This window comes from Chelonoidis abingdonii, chromosome 6, assembly GCF_003597395.2.
Source record: "Chelonoidis abingdonii isolate Lonesome George chromosome 6, CheloAbing_2.0, whole genome shotgun sequence".
Lineage (NCBI taxonomy): Eukaryota > Metazoa > Chordata > Testudines > Testudinidae > Chelonoidis > Chelonoidis abingdonii.
The window spans coordinates 35,877,117-35,898,906 of record NC_133774.1 but is presented as its reverse complement, the minus strand read 5'-3'; the positions used below and the strand labels follow the sequence as shown (position 1 = coordinate 35,898,906).

General features: G+C 40.8%; 1 protein-coding gene across 1 annotated transcript; it reads right to left on the bottom strand.

The window, feature by feature from the left end:
* Positions 1-6,499: 6,499 nt before the first annotated feature.
* GZMA (granzyme A) lies at positions 6,500-18,550 on the bottom strand. Its single transcript, XM_032769023.1, has 5 exons — positions 18,490-18,550; positions 17,555-17,693; positions 14,239-14,380; positions 10,095-10,367; positions 6,500-7,966 (listed from the first exon to the last, which is right to left on the bottom strand). Exons 1-5 carry the CDS (start codon positions 18,548-18,550, stop codon positions 7,802-7,804), a joined length of 780 nt encoding a protein of 259 aa, XP_032624914.1. The 3' UTR covers positions 6,500-7,801.
* Positions 18,551-21,790: the final 3,240 nt, after the last annotated feature.

Here is a 21,790-nt window from a genome sequence, read left to right as displayed (position 1 = left end):
CTGATAACCATGGGTGGCATTCATACATGCACTGAGAGCCAGCACGAGGACCATGCACCAATATGCCAATCTCATAGGCCTAATGAGAAGTTCTACATTGGCGATTCTCAGGAGTACAGTCCCAGGGCATGTATACACAGTCTACAGAAGCTAGCCTCCCAGCCTGGGTTGACAGACTTGGGTTAGCAGGGTTTGTGCCAGCACAGTAAAAATAACTGTGTAAACAGTACTTTGAAGTTGGAGTTCAGATTCTGAAACTTAGGGAGGTTTTTATTAAACCCCACCCCTCTGTATTTCAAAAAGTTTTTAACATCTAAAATAATAAATGCATAATAATCATAATTATATGGTCTTTTTGTAAGTTGCTAGTCAGTTACTTGTCTATGTCCAGGAAACAGAGGCTCTGAGTCTGTTGCAGCCAGGATGTGTGGCTTTGGCTTAAGCTGTGGTGACTTGTGTCCTTTGCTTTAGAGGTCACCAGTTTGATCCCCTGCATTAGCAAAGATTATAGCTGTCGTAGTTACATGGGTTTTATTTCATACTTGCTGGGGCAAATTCTCTTTGATTTTTAGTAAGACTTTGCCTGAATAAGGGCTGAATAATGACATAAGCTAAATAAGGACTGCAGGATTTGGCCCAGTGATCAGCAAGCTCTCATTCAAAGCATTTTAAAGCCTTTGCAACTCTGTGAATGTCTCGGCATTCTCCTTCCATCATCTGAAAGCAGGAGAAACAATGGACTTGGAATGGGCTAATGAGAGACAAGAGAGAAGAAAAGGCTAGCCTCTGTTCCCCAAAAGACCCTTGAAACACTTTTTGTGTGAAAAGAGCCCTGTAGGAGTAGAAACTCATGGCCCTTTCGATCTGAAAAATTTTAGAATGGTTCTTGTAACTCAGCTGGGGAGGTGGGAGTTACGATGAGTGATATAAAGTCAGCCCATGGTTTTCAGAAAGGAAAATTCAGCTGTGGCTGAATGGGTGACAAAGGGCAGACAACGTTAAGGGGGCTGCAGAGGCATCTGGAAATGAATCTATGATGGTCACATCTTTTGTTCTCATCCGTTATTTTAAACCACATCTCTGCTGTTTATAAATCATGCAAGAACTGACTTCAGGGCCGGAGAGCAGACACCACTAGTTGCATTTTCTCAAATATCACAAGCACATCAAAAGTTGTTCATTTACAATAAGTGTGATACAGCCCAAAGACTCTGGTTTAGTGGCCACCTATTGTGGTCTTACTTCAAAGCAGGCTGGAAAATAAGAACTCTTTGGTGGTGCATGTAGAAATAACTACAAAAAAACTGAGGCCTAAGAACAGGAAATTATTAATTCAGAGTTTGTCTTTCAGTATGAACATGGCTGTTGCAGCTGAATTTAACAAGCATTTAAAATCTGTGACCAGAATAATTTTTTTTCCTCTCAGTTGCAGGGAAAGCAGAGGGAGCAGTACATTGTGAATGTTTATTTTCTCCTTATTTCTGGGATTTACCCCCCCTTTTTCTGTTGGGGAAGTTTGAACATCATAACCTCACCAACTAGATGAGGGGAGATATTTGTTTTGAATCTGATCATACGTTGCTTGATTAATTGGAAGGGGGTTCTCAGAAAATAGTGCTGTGAGGCTGATCCTTTCTCCTTCTTGCAGAGGTCCTTAAAATGTGAAATCTTGATTCATTCTAATTTTTCCATTTCCATTGGTGATATGGGAACTTGCTCCTCTCCTTGGGCTGTCAGAGTTAATATTTGTTAAGCTTCTGAGCACACAGCAAAGCCCATCTTTTCCCCCTCTTTGCTAAGGCTGTTGAGGATGAAGTAGATTGAGATGGATATATTTATGGGCAGTCCTTTCTCTCTGTGTATGTTGTATTTTTCGTTTCTAGGATCGGTGCCCAGAACCCTGGATGGGTACCTAGAGATTTATTTAAATAATTAGATTTCATTGAATTAATGCACTAATGAATACATCCATCTTAAGTATTCATGTATTAAAAACACAATAAAAAAGACTGTGCATTTTTATTTTTTACTGCCTTTTGTGACATGGACATGATATAATTTAGCACTTCCGCCAGAGATGGAACACTATAGAATGAGTATCAGAATAAAGAGCTGCACAAAAATTATGTCTACAAATAGCAGTCTCTTGAACTTTTGAATAATCTGTTCAAGGATTGCATCATCCTGGGTTCTCCAGAATATAACAGGGTTGCTCTCAGAGTACTGCATGACTGAAGAGATTAAAAAATTTAGATCCATGGTGCTCTTCTGTTAGCTTACAGTATAACTTACTGAAATATCCACTAAAGAAGAGACCAGGGACTTTCTTGCTTGATTTCATCACCTTATCTTAGATGCATCAGGCCTTCACTGCTACAGGATAGTTTGCTGTGATCATTCAATGATTAAATAATTATGTCTGATCATTTCTCACTGGCTACCTCATTAGTAAATGGAAATCATTGCATCTTAGATGGCAACACATCATTAGATAATCATGGTCATTCTTCCCTATCTACCCAATAAACTTTTATTGGCCTTTCCCTAGAGGGGGAGATCTGGTGGGAATGAATAACATAAGAATGGCCATACCGGATCAGACCAAAGGTCCATCCAGCCCAGTATCTGTCTACTGACAGTGGCCAATGCCAGGTGCCCCAGAGGGAGTGAAACCTGAACAGCAAAAAGGTGATACTTCTTTGCCATCCATCCCATCCTCTGATGAACAGAGGCTAGGGACCCCATTCTTTACCCATCCTGGCTAATAGCCATTTATGGCTAACCACATAATTTATCCATTTCTCTTTTAAACACTGTTATAATCCTAGCCTTCACAACCTCCTCAGGTAAGCAGTTTCCACAGTTTGATGTGCGCTGTGTGAAGAAGAACTTTCCTTTTATTTGTTTAAACTGCGCCTATTAATTTCATTTGGTGACCCTAGTTTGTATTATGGAAATAAGTAAATAATTTTCCTTATTCACTTTCTCAACATCACTCATGATTTATAATACCGCTATCATTCCCCTTAGTCTCCCTCTTTCCAAGCTGAAGAGTCCTAGCCTCTTAATCTTTCCTCATATGAGACCCTCCTAACCCTAGTCATTTTAGTTGCCTTTTGCTGAACCTTTTCTAGTGCTAGAATATCTTTCTAGATAGATGATGTTGTTTTCTTGATCTGAGATTTCTAGTTTAGAGAAGAGGGCATTTCAGTATCCGGGTCCAAGTGTCTTTGCTGTAAATGCAACAAGTTTAAATAGCAACAGAGGTATTAGGTTATTTGTTTACTATGTGAGTCCTGAGCCACTAGGAATGATGCTGAGTCCAACTGATCGTATCGAACCGCAAACAACATTCAGGTAAAATGATTGCTAGCACCAGAATCAAACTTGGTAAGATGCCAAACCATTGCCCTAGTAGAGAGGAAGGCTTATATTTTGTGAGCATGCTTATCAGCTCTCTTCTAGCCCAGCATATGCCTCTTAACTTTACTTTGCAGACCACTCTTTTCCTAGTCTCTGGGTTCTTTTGGTCTAGGAGGACCATGACCATTTTTCTGACTGTGAAGCGGAGAAGGATGAATCTTGGTTCAGAGCAAATTGTTGTTTTAACTGATAGTAGTGGTGTCTCTAACTCAAAGGAAGGTAAGGAGAAGGAGCAGTGGGAGACGGGTTCTGCTGGTGGCTGGGGCTGCCTCCTGGGGAGGAGGGAGCCACGCCGGCCCTCGCTGTCTCTAAGGGCTGGTGTCATAAATAGATAGCTAAGGTTATGTTTCTTCCCTGTAAGGGTTAACAAAGAGAACCAAACCCTGACCAGAGGACCAATCAGGAAACCGGATTTTTCAAAGCTCAGGGGAGGGAATGTTTGGGTTTTGTCTTTGTCTGGCTCTCAGCTATGAGAGGGATCTTTTCTATCTGTAAGTCTCTAATCTTCAGTTTCAAAGTTGTAAGTACAAAGGTAGAAAACAATAGGTTGTTATTGTGGTTTTTTTGTATTTACACGTTGTAGTTTTGCTGGAATGTTTAAATTGTATCTCTTTTTGAATAAGGCTGTTTATTCATATGTTCTTTGAAGTATAGCCCGTGTATTCAACTTTGATGCAGAGAAATGTTCATTTGTTTTTTTCTTTCTTTTTATATAAAGCTTTCTTTTTAAGACTTGTTTGTTTTCTCGTCTGGGTAGGCTAAGGGATGAAGGGGAGGGGAATCCTTTTTTGTTAGATCTACGGAGGTAAAGCTCTGCAGCACCAGGGAATTGGGTGGGAGGGGCAAGAGAGAGAGATCATTTTGTTTCTTGTATTGGGGTTTGTCTCTTTGTGGAATGAGAGAGACATGCTCTTGATATTGTGATGTAAAGAGATTGCATCAGTACTCTCAGGTTAGCCCGGAGAGGAAAGTCTGGGTGGGAGAGAGAGGGGGAAGGGAAGTGGGTTATTTCCCTTTGTGTAAGACTCAAGCTTCTGAGTCTTGGGGTTCCCCAGGGAAGGGTTTGGGGAGACCAGAGGGAGCCAAAACCCTGCAATTTTGGCTGGTGGCAGCGGGAGATCAAATCTGAGCTGGTATTAAGCTTAGAGGGGTTCATTGCAAGGCACCCAGATTTCTGTTTAAGGTCCAGATTTGGGAATACTTATGATGGGGCCGATCCTTGGACCCGCGGCCCTGCCCTGGGAGTCTGTCCCTGGGAAGAGGACCCTGTAGTGGCAAAGTTAGAAGGGGCCCCACCTTGGTTCGGCGGTGCATCCAAACACAGTTGCAATAGTTCAATCAGCTCTGGCCCTTTGGGGCAGGGCAGAGCAGTGGCAAAGGCAAAAGGGGCCCAGCCCTTGGTTCGGGCGGGGCACCAAACACAGTTGCAATAGTATAATTGCAGTGACCTCCTTAGGCCGGGGAGAGGGGGATTCTGCCACCCGGGTACAGGTGGCAGGGGGAACGCAGGCCCACCCACTCCTCTGCGTTCCAGCCTGGGGCCCTGGTAGTGGCTGTCACCGCTACCGGTGATCAGTGGGGATCCTGACCGAAACACACTGACATTGACAGGGGTAGCTCTGCAGCCTGAGTGGAGTCAGCTGCCCCCGGGCTACTTCTTACATCCCCCTCTGTTCCTACCTGGTCCGGGGTCTCAGTTTCGGGGATGTCCAGAACCATCGGTTCCTCCCAGTCCAGGCTGGGCCGCAGGTCCGGTAGTATCTCTGGAAATGTGGGCCAGGCCTGGTCTGGGGACTCCTCAGGGCCATAGTAGGGACGGGGCAGCTCTGGCAGCTCCTCGTCATATCGGCTACAGGGAAGCTCCAGCGGCTCCTGGTCCCGGCCTCCGGCCTCGGCAGTCTCCCAGTTACGGGCATCAGCGGGCACGTCTGCTCCTGATGGCGGCAGACCTTCAACTGAAAGCTGGGGCCCGGCTTTTATTCTTCCAGGTCGCCGCCTGACCCTCTGAGGGGCGGGACTTCCGCCCAGCGGTCCCGCCCCTATGGATGATTGATGGGGCTCGACCCTCCCTGGGGAGGAGGGGAGCCACGCCGCCTCGCTACAAGCAGATTAGAAGAAAAGAAGATGGAGAAAATGCTACAATAAGGTGAAAATAAGACAATGACAACAAAACAGAGAGAAGAGAGAGGGAATTAAAGGGAGTTTGTGGGAAGAGAGCAGCACAAGAGAGAAACAGTCCCAAATGGCAAGTGTATTTGAATATCAACTACATATTTTCCATTACATTTTACTTCAAAAATCTTTATCTTTTTCTGTCTACTTGGATTTTTAGAATCACTTCACCACTAACCACCGGCTTGGTGCTTGTAAGAGAAAAAGAAATTGTCAGACTTTTATTTAATAGAGTACAATTAATTGTATTCCCTTTGCGTAGGCAGAATATTTTGGGTGTAAATTTCAGTCACTAGGCAAAATTCAGCTCTCAGATACCTTGGTGTAATCCCATTTGGCTTGGTATCCTTCTGTCCTCTCTTATTTACCCACTATGTGTGAAATAGGACTTTTATAGTTTACTAGCTAGTATTTATTATACTAATATTTTATCTAACCAGAGAAATCATCTATCATTTCATTTGAGGGTTTTATGTAGGTGTGACACTCTGTACCTCCAAGGAGCACCCTGGAACCTCCATATTACCACTGTCATATAATTATGATATGTTTTCTACAAAGTATCCCTTAAAAAAAATAAAAAATAAAAAAAATCAAGCAATGTCAGATGGTACAAGCAGCTTACAGTTCTTCAATACATAGACTAGACACCCTTCCAGCCTGGAACCGCTCTTCCTTAGTTCAAAGTCTTTTTCTTCCAGATGTTGTTCTCACTGTTGAGATGCTGAGGGAGAGAGGCCAATTGATGATGTCACTGTAAAATTTTTTAGGTAAGCAGGTTTGATCTCTTTGCCTGCTACGTATAATCATTTAAATTCTATCTTTCTGTAGTTAATAAATTTGTTTATATTTTATCTAAAAATAAATAAAGTGTTTTGGTTGAAGTGCTTGGGGGAATCTAAGCTCAGGTTAACAAAGGCAATCCATGTCCACTTTCCTATGAAGAAATGGTGAACTAAGTAATGAACTTACACCGGTCAGGCTTCTGACCAGTGCAAGATGGTACAGTTCTAGGATGCAAGACTGGGGAGCTGGGGGGCATTGGTTGAAGCCTCCCTATTGATGATTCATGAGTGGCTGGGAGACCATTAATGTAACTCATTTGGGTGTGTCCCTGCCTCTGGATGTCTGTAAGTGCAATGCCTGTCAGAGGCTTGTAACTTGATATCAGCATCACTTGTGAAAGGGAGCCCAGGTTAGTGGGTTTGGAGGGCTCAGCAGTCCCACAGTCTAGGTTGCACCCTGCAAACCCCATCACAATAGAGTTTTCAACTGAATGTTTAACATAATGTATGTTATAAACAAGTATATACCCTGATTTGGTTTGCCAATAGTTTACATGTTCAAAACTGCACATAGTATTTTTACTGCAAGAGACAGAATGTTCCAGATAATTGCATATTTCACGCCACAAACTTTATTGCCTTTTCTTTATTAAATGCAAAATATTATAATGTAATGAAATGGTTGAAGTTTTGAAATACATAGAAGTTAGGAAATCCAAAATCATTAGATTTCACAGTCAAATAAACTTCCCTATGAAGTATTCAGTCTTTGAAACGCCATGTCCTCAGGCTGCCTAATAGCCCCCTTCAGAGGGCCTTCAGAAGTGGGGGGCAAACATAAATCATGGGATCATCAGAGGAAGGAGAGGCATCAACAGTATCCCAGGATTCTGGGATTATTCCTAGACTCTCAGTGACTCTCTAGGATTTTTACGGAAATCCAGATCTAGGTATGTGTAGTTATTCTCAATATGCAATTAGGGCCAAATTCTACTCAGTTCAGTGGGAGTCGGATTGGACCTTGAGCTGACATGCTCATTATCTATGCAGAGATCTAGTAAATGCACTTTCTAAGGGTGAAGTAATACTTCTTTCCTTAGCCATGAAGCCCCTGTTTAGCCCCTCTATGGCTGAGACTACAGGGCATATACTGTTATAGGTGAATACTATGTTCATGTTGTGCTGGGGTTAAGGTCATTTCTTTGCTGGACTCACATAGATGAAATGTGTGCCCCAAAGTGAATTCTGATGGGAAAGTTACAAGCCATTGAAAGGGCTTATAGTGAAATTACTACTTCAACCATAGTATGTACATGAAGCTACTGAATAATACTCTGGTCATACTGACTGCATAATTCAAAAATAAATTTTGGTACAAGTAAATGTATATCAGAGCAACAGAAAATCAGTCAGTGACTGACTTAATCTATGTCACCGCCTATGGTTTGCTTTATCCAGAGAAGATGTTTCTTCGTAAGACGAGCATAGACACCAGGGTATTGAGGAGTACCGCACTTCTTTGCCTTGCCAAAGGAGGTGATGCCTTTCAGTTCACCATTACATATCAAAGGACCACCAGAATCCCCCTAAAGAAGAGGAAGACAAACTTGACATCAGAATTTACAAAGATTTGAAAACACACTGCTAATAAACTGGTGTGTGTGTGTGTGTAGACAAGGTCCGAGGAAAGTTTTCAGAAATTAATTCTTACTTCTATTGGTCTTTCCTAAGAATATGTGTTCTGTATTTAAAAAAAAAAGAAAAGGTTTGAATCTGATCCATTCATTTGTGAATTAAATAGAGAATAAATCTAATTTAGTAGTAATGAACATGTACTTTTTTTATAATCTGAAATAAACTGGAAACTTTGTCCTTTGAATGTGGAAAGTTTCTGGAAATAATTAGTAAATCTAATCAAAATGCAAAACTTCTAATTTGGTTGGAAAATTAATCATCTAGTAATGTACTCGTCAAGATGTGTATAAAATAGGTAGCACAGTGTGTTAACCCTTTCATTGCTGGACAGAAAGGCTTCTATGACAATGGAGAATTGGACAAAACCTTTGAAATCATCAATAAATCAAGCCATAATATATTAGACAAATTTGCCAAGAGGTGTGATTTCCCCCCACATCCCCAGTGTATATAAATGGATGGAATATTCTGCAGCAGACAAGGGTTAATTCTTTGTCTTTTTCTACTCTTTCTCCTGATTTAGATTATAAGTAAAGTGGATTTGAAGATCTATGTTAGGAATTTTGATAATGCCCATCAAAGTACTATCTCCTCTCCTGATCCTTCAAACCCTCATTGGCACTACTCATGTGATTAATATTATAAATTTCTAAAGTATATTCAGGATCAGAGACTAAGTGTTCATAAACTAAATCAGACTCTGTTAAATCCTGAAAATGCATTACCTACCTAAACTAGGATCAATTTAGTGTTTAAATATGATGTAAAATAAATTTTTTTAGACTTTCTCAGATATTTTTAGAACAACAGGCTTGAATCCTTCCTGATGACGGACTGTATGAGAGAAAGATGCAAGACATGAAACGAAGGAATGGGTGTGACTTGTTAATGCATTGTAAGGTATAAGCCATTATTTCTGGATAGGCTGGACAACCTCCTTTTTGAACCCACCAAATGCACTTGGGTGTTCCTTTACTGTATCAGACATGAAATAATACAAGGCCGTGAAATGACTCATGAGAAATATAAGCAGGACTTGGGTCTTGACTCTGCTTCCATTGAAGTCAGTGAGAGTTATACAAATGACTTTAATAATAGCAGAATCAGACAATTAGGGCCACATCTTGTAAGGTCTTGAGCAACTTTTGTAGACTGTTTTTTGAGTGCCCTCAACTCTTCAGAGGAGGGTACTGACTGCTCCACAGGACTGGCCTACGGACCTCAGTGCAAACTTGTACTTATTTTCTGTTGGAGTGCAAGCATATTAAGTTCTTAATTATTAAATGAGTGTCTCTGCATTAAATTTTATGGTACCCCATTGCTTTTACTATTAGAAGTTATAAGGCTAGTCGTGAGCTATTGGGGTGGAATCTGCAGCGGGTACTCATTTATTACCTGCCAGAGAATGTGAGTACTAACGTTTTTTAAAAGTCAACTCTTTGATGGATTATTCCGCTTATAGCAAAAAAAATGATATAATATTTGTCCAGACCAATTACATATTTAAACATTTTTAAAAATATGGCTGTTTATGTATAGCTATCACCACTTGATATGGCTGAAATTTGTTTTATCACTTGACTTATGTACATATGAAATGTATTAGATCATGTAAAACCTGTTCCAAAGCTCAGTGGAGTCAATGGGAGTCTTTCCATTGATTTTAGTAGCTTTTAGAATAGATCCAGTAGGTTAATCTGAATTACCCTTGTAAAGACTGGTCATTTCCACTGTTCTTTTTCCACTAAGATATAAATATAAAATATTTTCCTCTATGCTTTTCTGAGAAGGTAAAAAAGAAGTCCAGTGGCCCTCAAGATAGTTTACAAATCAGAAGCTTTGATTTTAAGTCTTGGGAAATCAGATCAGCACAGTCCTTTATAACTCTCAGACATACTTAGTACACTTGTTTTGCAGCTGAACTAAAGACCTGAGCATTCTGATGGATCCATCATATCCATTTTTCTACATTTGATTTCTAAGGGCCTCTAGATGGGTACAACCAGTATATCTACTTACATCACATGAGTCTTTTCCTCCATTCTCATCGCCAGCACACACCATGTTCATTGTTATCATGGGGTTATAATTATAGTGATTCTGATCATTGCAGATTCTTCTGTCGATGATGGTGATGTTGACTTCCCTCAGGATATCAGAAGGTTTACGCTCTTGATTCTTAGTTATTCCCCATCCTGCTACTTGGCACTTTGTTCCTGGTTTGGGGTCAGTGTCTGTGTTAGGTAGCTTAATGGTTTTCACAGCTTTATTAATTTTTGCTCTCTGTTGAAGCTATTGGATAATAATAAGACATGGTTATTGCAGGGGTAGCTGATAGTAACCCCTATCTTTAAGTTGCTCAATACTCTACACTATGATTATGAAGTATTTTTGTGACCTTTTCTTTGAGAAGCTCCCAGACTTTTGGTAATCAGCAGCAGAATACTCTTGAGCTAGCGAAGTGCCTTTCATTTGCCTTGTGAAATTTCATTCAGCTTTCCAAAAGATACTATGGAAAATCATAATTTCTCTTCTCCAGCTTATCGTCTTCAGAAAATTTTGGGCAACTTGCCAAAATAGCTGAACACAGGAACATACCAAAGTGCTGGACTTATGCCCCTGCCAAAGCAGCAAGAACAACTGTATTGGGAACATTTGGGAGTAGAGATGGTCAAAAATTTCCATTGAAACTGTTTTTTGACAGAAAATTGGGTTTTCATTAAAAAAAAATTGTGTGAAATGTGTCTGCTTTCTGCAGAAATTTCTGTTTAATTGAAAAACTAAAAAACAAAATATTGTGGCTAAACCCAGGTATATTTCTATTTAGAATGACTTTGCAGTGCCTCATGGGAACTATAGGTTGGGAGTTTTATGCTCCAAATCTCTTCTATGGGCTGGGCTCTCTGGCTGGCCTACATTTCACATGATGCATCATGGCCAAGAACTCCTATGATTCACCTTCTTCCGGTATCAAAATGGGAGAAAGTGATACATTATGGGAGTTGGAAGTAGAAATGACCACATCTGAGGTGGAAGTCAAACTCAAACAGCTAAATGGGACCAAACTGGGGCCCCTGGATAATCTGCATCCAAGAATATTAAAGAAACTGGCACATGAAATTGAAAGCCCAACAGCAAGGATTTTTATGAATCTGTAAACTTGGGGGTTGTACCCTATAACTGGAGAATTACTAATATAGTATCTATTTTTAAGAAAGGGAAAAAAAAGTGATCTGGGAAACTACAGGTCTGTTCGTTTGACCTCAACTGCATGCAAGGTCTTGGAACAAATTTTGAAAGAGAAAGTCATTAAGGACAGAGAGGTAAATGGTAATTGGGATAAAATACAGCATGGTTTTACAAAAGGTAGATCTTGCCAGACCAACCTGATCTCCTTTGAGAAGATAACTGAAATTTTAGACAAAGGAAATGCAGTAGATCTAATCTACCTGGATTTCAGTAAGACTTTTGATACAGTTCTACATGGGAAAGTATTAATTAAATTGGAGACTATGGGGCATAATATGCAAATTGAAAGATGAATAAGGAACTGGTTAAAGGGGAGACTACAAGGGGTCATACTGAAAAGTGGACCATCAGGCTGGAGGGAAATTACTAGTGGAGTTCCTCAGGTACCGTTCTTGTAACCAATCTTATTTTACATTTTTATTAATGACCTTGGCACAAAAAGTGGGAGTATGTTAATAAAATTTACAGATGACAGAAAGCTGGGAGATATTGCTAATATGGCAGAGTACCAGAATATCATACAAGAAGATCTGGATGACCTTGGAAACTGGAGTAATAGAAATAGGATGAAATTTCAATAGTGCAAAGTGCAAGGCCATGCACTTAGGGACTAACAACAAGAATTTTTGCTATGAAAAAGGCTAATACAGTCTTAGGATGCATCAGGTGAGATATTTCCAGCAGAGACAGGGAGTGTTCATACCATTATACAAGGCACTGGCGAGATGTCATCTGGAATACTGCGTGCAATTCTGGTCACCCATGTTGAGAGAGATTAATTCATACTGGAACAGGCGCAGAGAAGGGCTACTATGGATAATCAGAGGAATGGAAAACCTGTCATATGAGAGGAGACTAAAAAAGTTGGCTTGTTTAGCCTAACCAAAAGAAAGCTGAGGGGAGATAGGAGTGCTCTCTATAAATATATCAGAGAGATAAATACCGAGGTGGGCAGGGGAGTTATTTAAGTGACATGCTAATGTTGACACAAGAACAAATGGATATAAACTGGCCATCAACAAGTTTGGACTTGAAATTTGATGAAGGTTGGTTTCTAACCATCAGAGGAGTGAAGTTCTGGAACAACCTTCCAAGGGGAGTACTGGGGGCAAAAAAGCTAAGAGGCATCAAGACTGAGCTTGATAAGCTTATGGAGAGGATGATATGATGAGACTGCCTACAGTGGCATGTAGCCAATCCGTGACTGCTTGTAGCTAATATTTCCAATGGCTGGACGCTAGATGGGGAGGGAGCTGAGTTACTACAGAATTTTTTTCCAGGTATCTGGCTAGTGGGTCTTGTCCACATACTCACGGGCTCATTGATCACCATATTTGGACTTGGGAAGGAATTTTCCCCTGAGTCAGATTGGCAGTTTTTTGCCTTCCTCTGCAGCATGGGGTATGGATCACTTGTGGGTTTAAACTGGTGTAAATGGTGGATTCTATGAAGTCTTTGAATCATAACTTGAGACTTCAGTAACTCAACCAGAGATTAGGGGTCTACCTCAGGAGTGGATGGGCAAGGTTCTGTGGCCTGAAATGTGGCAAGACTAGATGATCATGATGGTTCCTTCTGGTCTTAAAGTCTAGGAGTATATCAGAGAGCTATTGGAGAGCTAGTCCTATAGAGGAGAATGGGAGCATAAAGCCCCTGAAATAGAACTCCCATGAGGGACCACAGTGCCATTTTGAATAGCAATATTTTGGTTTTAGGCTGAAAATTTTTGCCAAAAAATTGAAAATTTTAATAGAAAATTCAGAGTAAAACAAGCAGACAAAAAAAAGTTTTGTTGAAATTTTCTATGGAACCACTCACCCACTTTATTTTCCAACCAGCTCTACCTAGGTGATGTCAGAGCAGCTGAGAGGGGGAGGGGAAGAAAACTGGACTGGGCTCAGTTCCCATTCCATGGCCCTGTCCCTAGCACATGGCCCCAGTGGCTCATTCCCCCACCCAGAGGGGTACATGGAGCTGGGGCTCCCCTATCTCCCAAGAGTGGGCAGAAGAGAGAGAATTAGGTCAGTCCTGGTGACTGCTCCATAGACTCAGCACGTGTCCTCTGTTGCCCACTGCTTCCTTCTGGAATAGTAGCCTTTCCTTTAGCCAGCTAAGGTTGTTAGTCCTGTAGCTCATGTGGTAGCAATCTGTACTACAGAGCTCAAGATTCAGGGGTTTAACCCTACTGTTGCATGATAGAGGGTCTTTTGTAGCTGAATAGAACACAACATACTTTTGTTTTTTTCCTTTAAAAAAACCTAGGAAACTATAGATACCCCCCCTTACCTCCCCCCAAAAAAACGTATGTTAAAAGAATGTTATTTAGATTGCAAAGTCAAGTGCTTGAAATTTAGGAAATAGCAGATTTACAGTTGCTCATGAATTTTATTATCACATAGTCTTTAATTATATGATGATACAGTATTTTTTTTTCACTGGACCTCTGCCTCATTCATGGGAATGGTGCACTATTGGGCAACTGTAAGCTGAGCTTTTCCTAATTTCCTAAATAACATTCTTTTAATGGATTTTTTAAAAATCTAATGTATAGCTTAAGAGAAGTCAAAATGTTAAATGGAGTCAGATATTTGACTAACAACACTTCCTATAACATTAGATTATGCAAGACTTTGCACAATATCTATTTAACATATTCAGATATCATGTTGTAGGATATTATGTGCACAACCATATTTTCTACAGGCAGTGCTCCTTATAAGAAGTCAGAAGTCTGCACAGGAAGTTTGAGAAAGTACAAAATGACAAATGAGTGTATGAATAACAAAGTCAGAAATATTATAAAGCTAAAGATTTTTGTCTGGAGTCTTTCTAAGGCAGGGGGCATGGCATCAAATATCCATACAGGATGGAAAGTTGCATATTCTTAAAATTATGTTTAATAAAAATTCCATACCTGCAGAAGCATGATGTCATTTTCTTTTGTCTGATTATTAAAGCATGGGAAGCTAATTGGTCTTGCAATCTTAGAAGTCTGTTGTTCTTTCTCTTTCTTTGAAAGTGAATGAGCTCCAAGAACAACTCTGCTTCTTCTATCACTGAAAAGAACAACATAATTAACTATATTAATCATACAAAACTATACATGTGTTCAGTAGTGTTCATTTCTAGTAGGTACTATACTCTCTGATAAATACACTGCTGTAAGTTAAATAATAAGAAACAGCACATTGTTATAATTCATAATTATAAATAATTAAATGAGCTAAAATCATACAGCTACGTCTATACCTATATGAATTTCACAGGGTCTTGGAGAGGTTTCAGATCTCAGGATACAAACCTGCCCCTACAGTTTCAGTTCTGGGCTTGATACAAAGATGGCAGAGATCTATTTTCTGGGTTCAGTTTGGATGCATCAGAAATGTGATGAGGACAGCTATTCTGGGAACAGAAATCTTATAAAAACTGACCTTTATGAGATTTATGCTATTTTGGGCTGAAATCTCATGAGAAGAACTAATGAAATCTGTAAAAAGCAACAAAAAGTCCTGCTGTGGCACCTTATAAACTAACAGATGTATTGGAGCATGAGCTTTCGTGGGTGAATACCCACTTCACTGGATGCATGTGATGAAATCTGGATGCTTTTTGATCTGAAATCAAATCTGAATGGTATCATTGCTTTGACCTTGAACCTGACTCCCAAACCTTTGAAATAGTTCCAATCAGGAGCTCAACACTGTCTCCTCAGCCTACATCTAATTCAGTTCAATTGCCTCTCCGTAAGTGTCCTGCCTCCTCACAGGCTCACCAGACAATGGAAGTGTCGCTTACTGATCTGTGCTTGCTAGGGATTCCTTGAACGGATGCCAAGGATTCTATGCTCTTCTTGGCCAATCAAGGACCAGTTTTATATCAGACCATGCCACTAATTGCTCCAGTGACTCTAAAGTACACTGTGATTGCATGGGAGGAAGTTGCACATGCATTTAAGTTTAGCTGGGATATAGGACTGGAGGACATTCAACCTCTCTTCCAATCTCAGCAAGATTTGCCCTCCGCTCATTCATGCACTGTGGGAAAGGCTATGGGGAAATGGTCCTTTTTTCTTAGTAGGGTATATTGGTGTTTAATTGCTGACTGAACTTTATGCTGGCTAGCTATTGCATTTTCTCTTTGTTCAGGTCAAGTCAGAATTGCTTTCCGTTTTCTATATGTTCTTGTAGACTAATATTGTAACTGTGGGGCCCGATGTAGTCTTTATAAGGAGCTAAATATGTTCACCTGTTTGGGCTGTGACAGTAGGAATTAATCTCTCTTTCTGTCTCTGAATTGTGGGATCCAAGTTTCACTGAGACTGAAAGACTTGCCAGGAGAGACTGTGTGGGGTCTGGCTCAGTGGGAGCGCTAACCCTCTTGATGGAGGTAAAAGGTTGGACTTGTCTTTTAAATCTCATATTCATGCCTGAGTTGGCCAAATAGATTATTTGGCTAGGTAGCCTGTCACTCAGGAGAGAGGTTGACTCACAAGCTAAATTATTAAGGCAACCCAGAGGTGACAGGTTTGTGTAATTTTTGGTGATGCCCAGAATGGGTCTAAGTCTCACTCGCCCTCCCACCTGCCTAAGGTTCTGGGAGGGAGTTTGGGCGCAGGAGTGGTGTGGGCTCTGGGAGGGAGTCTGGGTGCGGGCTCTGGACTGGGACAGGGGGTTGGAGTGTGGGAGAGGGTGAAGGGTGTGGTGCTTAGCTCAAGCAGCTTCGGAAAGTGACCCGCATACCCCTCTGGCAGTGGCTCCTAGGCTGCAGGGCCAGGGGGTCTCCACACACCGCTGCCCTCAGGCACTGTCTCTGTAGCTCCCATTGGCCACAGTTTCTGGCCAATGAGAGCTGCGGAGTTAGCACTTGGGGTCGGGGCAGTGCACGGAGACCACTTCCCCACCCCTGGGGCCATAGGACTGTTCTGGCCACTTCTGAGAGTGGTGCAGAGCAAGGCCAGGCAGGAAGACACCTTAGCCCTGCTGTGCTGCTGGTTATGACGGCAGTGGCTGGAGGCCCCTGAGCCCTTTTAAATCCCCTGGGGTGGAAGGCGGGGCCAAGAGATGTTCTGGGGGAGGCATCTGGGGGTGGCAGGTGGGGCTAGGGGAGAGACCTAACCCCGAACATTGGTGAAGCCGGGCCCCCAGGCCCTGAATAATCCTGGAGCACGGGCACCACGGGCCCATATAACTAGCCACCCCAACCCTAGCTGCAAAGAATTTTTTCATCCTCACCTTCATTTGTTCATGTTGCTATTTCACAAAGTTAATTCATAAAAAAAATAATTTAATAAATATGTAAATTAATACATAAATTCAGGGCCACCCAGAGGATTCAGTGGGTCAGGGGTCTTCGGCGGCAGGGGTCCCCTGCTGCCAAATTGCCACTGAAGACCCAGCACTTTGGTGGCAGGTCCCGGGGTGGAAGGACCACTGAAGACCTGCAGTGGAGGAAGCTCCTGCAAGAGTTTTCCGGGGCTCCCAGAGCGAGTGAAGGACCCTGCTCCAGGAGCCCCAAAAAACTCTCGTGGGGGCCCCTGTGGGGCCTGGAGCAAATTGCCCCACTTGTCCCCCGTCTGGGCGGCCCTGCATAAATTAAAGAGCTATTTTAGCATATCCTCAGGTAGTGAACTGCATTCATCTTATAGAATGAAATTACACAAATTTCATTCCACTTTTGTGGGCAGCTATTTTGGATTGTTTTGAACTTTGTTCAGCAAAATTGTGATTGACTAAGAAAAGAGTCAATAAGTCTTTCCTTGAGTTAACTGTTGCTATTCTATGCCTGCATCCAAATAGTAGTTAACAAAATATCTCTGCATATAGATTGAAGGTTAGTGCACTTTATTATGGCCTTTGTTATTCACGAAAGTGTAGAAATGGAGACCACAATTGCTTGGTTGCCAATGTAAATGTTAAAATGTAATAATAAGATTAGAATCCCAATTACACTAGCTACACAAAATATAAGAGAGACAAATTTTCGTGCTTCAGGAGATAAGCTACTAATTGCCTGGAGTTGGAAGAAACCCTCACCGGCATATTATTGCATAATTATCTATTATGACAGAATACCAGACTAAATGGAACATTAGTTTTATTTGTTATAGCAGTTTCTAAAGCATGCTAGATCTACAGTATAGGCATTAGCTTTGGTTCATATTGGGTGTTATTTACTTTGCTGTTAAATTAGTAAGAACATTCTATGAGAGAGAAATCTTTAGAAGAACTTACATTTTACAATGGGCTGCTGTTAAAACCCAGTTCTCTTTGATCAAAGCTCCTCCACAATATTCTTTCCCTTTGATTAGGGCCATATATGGTCTTGAATGTGGAGTCACTGCATACCCTCCAATGATGTCCACACATGAATCTAAAAATAAACCAGGCTGCACACAGTTGGGATAGTATATAATGTAAAATAATTCCATTCATAGAGAAAGGGTTAGAGTAATTATACAATATAATGCATATAAATATATGCACAGACTTACAATGATGAATATAGCTGTATTAGGGGTGAGATTTTTAAAATGCATCTGTGTTGGTCTAAATCTGCTTCCATTGAGTTCAATAGGAACAGCATTAGGCCACCCCTGATTTTGAAAATCCCACCCTAAAATACTAATGGTCTTGTGGAGTTTTACTTGACTGAGCTGCAGTTGTTTCCATTGCTAGGTTCATCAGCTTTCATTATGCCAAAGAACCCTGGATCTGATATTGTCTAAACATTATGCAGTATATTTATAAGTATACTCTGAAAAAGTGAATACACAATTCACTACATAATCAGATAAAGCGTTAAATGAACAATATTTTTTCAAAAAAGGTTGGAAATGAAGCAATTTATGCCAATTACAGCATCATTTCTGATGGAATTTTCTGACTCCTGGATAGATGTACATCTTTTGAGAAGGGAAACCAGGCAAGGTTAATATAACTCTTCTAGACTCCAGGGGCCTACCCTCTCTGTAGGTTAAGTTAAGATTTTCCCTTCATATATTATTTTTAGATTTATCATAGACCTAACTTTTACAATCAATGGAAAATAAATAAAAATGTTTTCTTTCTCTTACTTACTGATAACTTCATTAGTTCAATATATCTAGCTACATCTTGCTCTACACACATCATGAATTACAATGACAGTGGATAAAAGCAGCACTTACCTCCGGGAATTACCAGGAGAATAATAGTAGCAGAAGCAGACAAAGTGAAGAGAAGCCCCATTATTGCTGCAGTGTGTTCTTGCTTAATAAGTGCCTAATATATATTGAAAATGGAAAGGATGTGGGTTTTTTTCTCCTAAGGACATCTGCCATTCTGTAACTGTGAAACAAGAAAAAAACCACAATATAACTTCTATGACTTCTTGAGGAAGGTGTCATTTCTAGGCACAGCACCTGTATCATGTAATTGATGAGACATGAAGCTAGGAGCCCCTGAACAGGGCTGGCCAGAAAAAAAGTTTAGAAAATTCAACAAAATGGCATTTGCTGACAAAAATGTTTGGTTAAAAATTTTCTCCACCTCTACCTCTGAGGTCAAATTCCAGGCCTAATATTAGCTCACTGTGTGTTCTTGGGTGAGTAACTTAACCTTGCAAGCCACTGAATATCAGTTTCCTCATGTTTAAAATACCTCACTAAAGTGCAATGTGCTAGTGGGCTTAAACTTGCACATTTCTGGAAAATGTAATGTGCTAAGTACTATTATTCCGAGACAAGTGTCAGATCTTATGTGGTATGATCACTCCTGCTGAGGCACAGTACTGCTGGTCTTGAATCAGCGTGGGCAGAAAAAGAGACTAAAATGTATTAGGAAAGTGAGATGATACAAAGATTAAATATCCAAAGAAACTGCTAAAAAAGTATTTTATTTCATCTATATCTTATTTAAAGAGGAATGTGCTTAATTGAAATCAGAGGATGTTTAAAAAACTATTGAGTAGGGGAGTGACCATTATTCATGTGCTGCATCTTCATACTAACTAGAATGAGTGAGCAAGATTTTCTTATATTGATTTTTCTGAACTATTCTGAATGTACATTGTGTCTAAGATTTTGGGTGATAGGAACAACAAAAGGACATCCGGCTTTCATTATGCAGCATTTTTTGGTGAATCTTAATCCAACATTTGGGCTTCTCCACACGCTGGCCCTGCTCCTTTACCAGAAGAAATTGAGATGTCTTTTGAACCCTCTTTGTTTCACTTCATTTCTCTGATACTAGTATCTTATTCCATATGTTGCTTATCCTTTCTGCCCAAGTTCTCTATTTGCTCCCCGATTCCTTATTTTTGATGTCTCTTAATTTTTTAAGCTGTTTCCTGTGTGATTTGTTAAGTTTGGTGTGGCTGTTAGGGGAATTGATTCATGTACAAATATGAGACATCTAATACAATTAAAAAACCCGAAGACATTGTAATGAATCTGTGACCACCTGCATTCAGACACCACCTTTGCCAAAGCCACATATATCTGACATAGAGAATAAAATGGTAGACACTGTGTTCTAGAAGTGTGGGCCTCTTCTACTTGTGCAGAAAGTGAATTTGCTATTAGTTTCTTCATTAGCATTAAGACACATACTCTTTGCAGGCCAGCCACTTGACTAGATCCATCAGATCAGAAGCCATGGAACACATGAACAATAGCTGTGTGTTTAGAGCCCTGTTCGGCAAAGCACTTATGCACATGTGTAATTTTAAGCAGGTGAATAGTCCCATTGAAGAAGATAGTTTTGATGAGGGAAAGATATTTCGAGGGAAATAGTTTGATGTGGTGTCTTCCCTTGCATAGCTGCTGATTTGATGTAAAAGAAGTGTGCTTTTGTTTAAAGAGTGCTTGGGGTATTTGCTCTGAAAGTAAACCTACTCATACAATTTGAAGGTCCACCTAAAGATAGGATATGATGTCAAAGATTTGCTGATATTGAATATACAGATGTGTATATTTTCAAATTGGACCATAGCTAGTAATAAGTTTCTATTCTTGGTGTCATAGAAAAACATTTCAGTATTGAAACCTCATTCAGCAGAGTTGTGGTTCTCTAAGCCATTATTAAAAATAAGAGCTACATGGTGTTAGAGCAGTTATATTTCGGTTTCCTTACACTGGTATTTTAAGATCACTGTAGGTTTTCTACATTCTTCGCACCAGGGTCAGACCGTTTGTTTGTAGTGGTTTAGCAGATGACGTGCCCAAGATCAGTGGAAACACAGGTGGTCTGAAATACAGATTCATACCTCTAACTGCTGGGCTTGCTTTAACGGTGCAGTGGTTTTAATGGCTACTGACACTTACCTCCCTTAGCTATTTTGTTCGCATATGATGCTTTTATACTGTAGGGATCCTGAATCTGAATCTGGATGTTTCCTATACTATCAGACACATAGGTCATGAATAAGACTCTGCCATCCCTGACTATCCTGGGCTGCTCTTTGCATGGCTTCTGTGTTGTTAAGTCCCACGTTTCCCCTCTTTGACTAGTGTTTGACTGAGGGCTTCTTTAGTCACTTTTGTGTGTTCTACAGCTGCCCAATGCCACACCTGCCATAGAATCATAGAATTGTAGGCTGGAAATGGACCTTGAGAGATCATCTAGTCCAGTCCCCTGCTCTCATGGCAGGACTAAGTATTATCTAGACCATCCCTGACAAGTGTTTGCCTACCCTGCTCTTAAAAATCTCCAGTGATGGAGATTCTAGATGCTGCATATGGTGGCAATATCTGTCACACCACCCATAAAGAAGGTAGTGTAATGAGAGCTCTTGACTGGCAGCCTAGAGAGATCCACAGCTTTATTCCCAGTTGGTGTGACAGCCAAAACCTTTTATAATTTCAAATTACAAAAGTTCATATAATAAACATTCTTCCCCATCGCCCAATTCCTTTCTCTACCCCACCTCCTTGGAGGTCAGGGCCATGGGTTCCCTGTGGCATAACCTCAGCTTCTCAGGTGGGGAAGAGGAAAAGTTATTGAACCCTCCTAACACATACACAAACACACTGGCTTAGCCTTTTGTTCCCTACACACTGAATCAAGGTGAGCAACATTTCCCCTCCCACCCAGTTCATTGTCCTTTACATTTTCACAGACCATTGCACCATCAGATTGAAGGGAGATGTTTCCCTGTCTTCCTTGCTGTCTAAGGTATCAGTTTCTTTGTGACATGCAGGGGGATCCAACCCCACTTCTCACTCTCAGCTACTCCATTTGCATTCTGGCTCACACTTCCCTCTGCTTCTCTGGAGTCCACTGAAGGAGTTTGATTCACCTTTTCTGCCTTTCCCAGAGGAAAAGCTGGGTTTGGTTTGAAAGCCCCAGTTTCATTAACAAAGTAACACATCACACAACACAGCCTCCTGTATTCCCACAGTCAGAGTCCCAGAATCTGCTTTGGTGTCAACAGTGACTCAGGCCATAAGCAAAGCACTGGGGTTCAGCACACCCATATCTGTCTGCCTG

Bases quoted from the DNA above. Each gene is read 5' to 3' on its own strand.
- GZMA (XM_032769023.1), bottom strand. From the start codon at position 18,550: ATGGGGCTTCTCTTCACTTTGTCTGCTTCTGCTACTATTATTCTCCTG. The intron at 10,368-14,238 runs GTATGGAATTTT...ATTATCCAATAG, and splicing joins ATGACATCATGCTTCTGCAG to CTTCAACAGAGAGCAAAAAT. The intron at 7,967-10,094 runs GTAAGTAGATAT...CCTCTTCTTTAG, and splicing joins GAGGAAAAGACTCATGTGAT to GGGGATTCTGGTGGTCCTTT.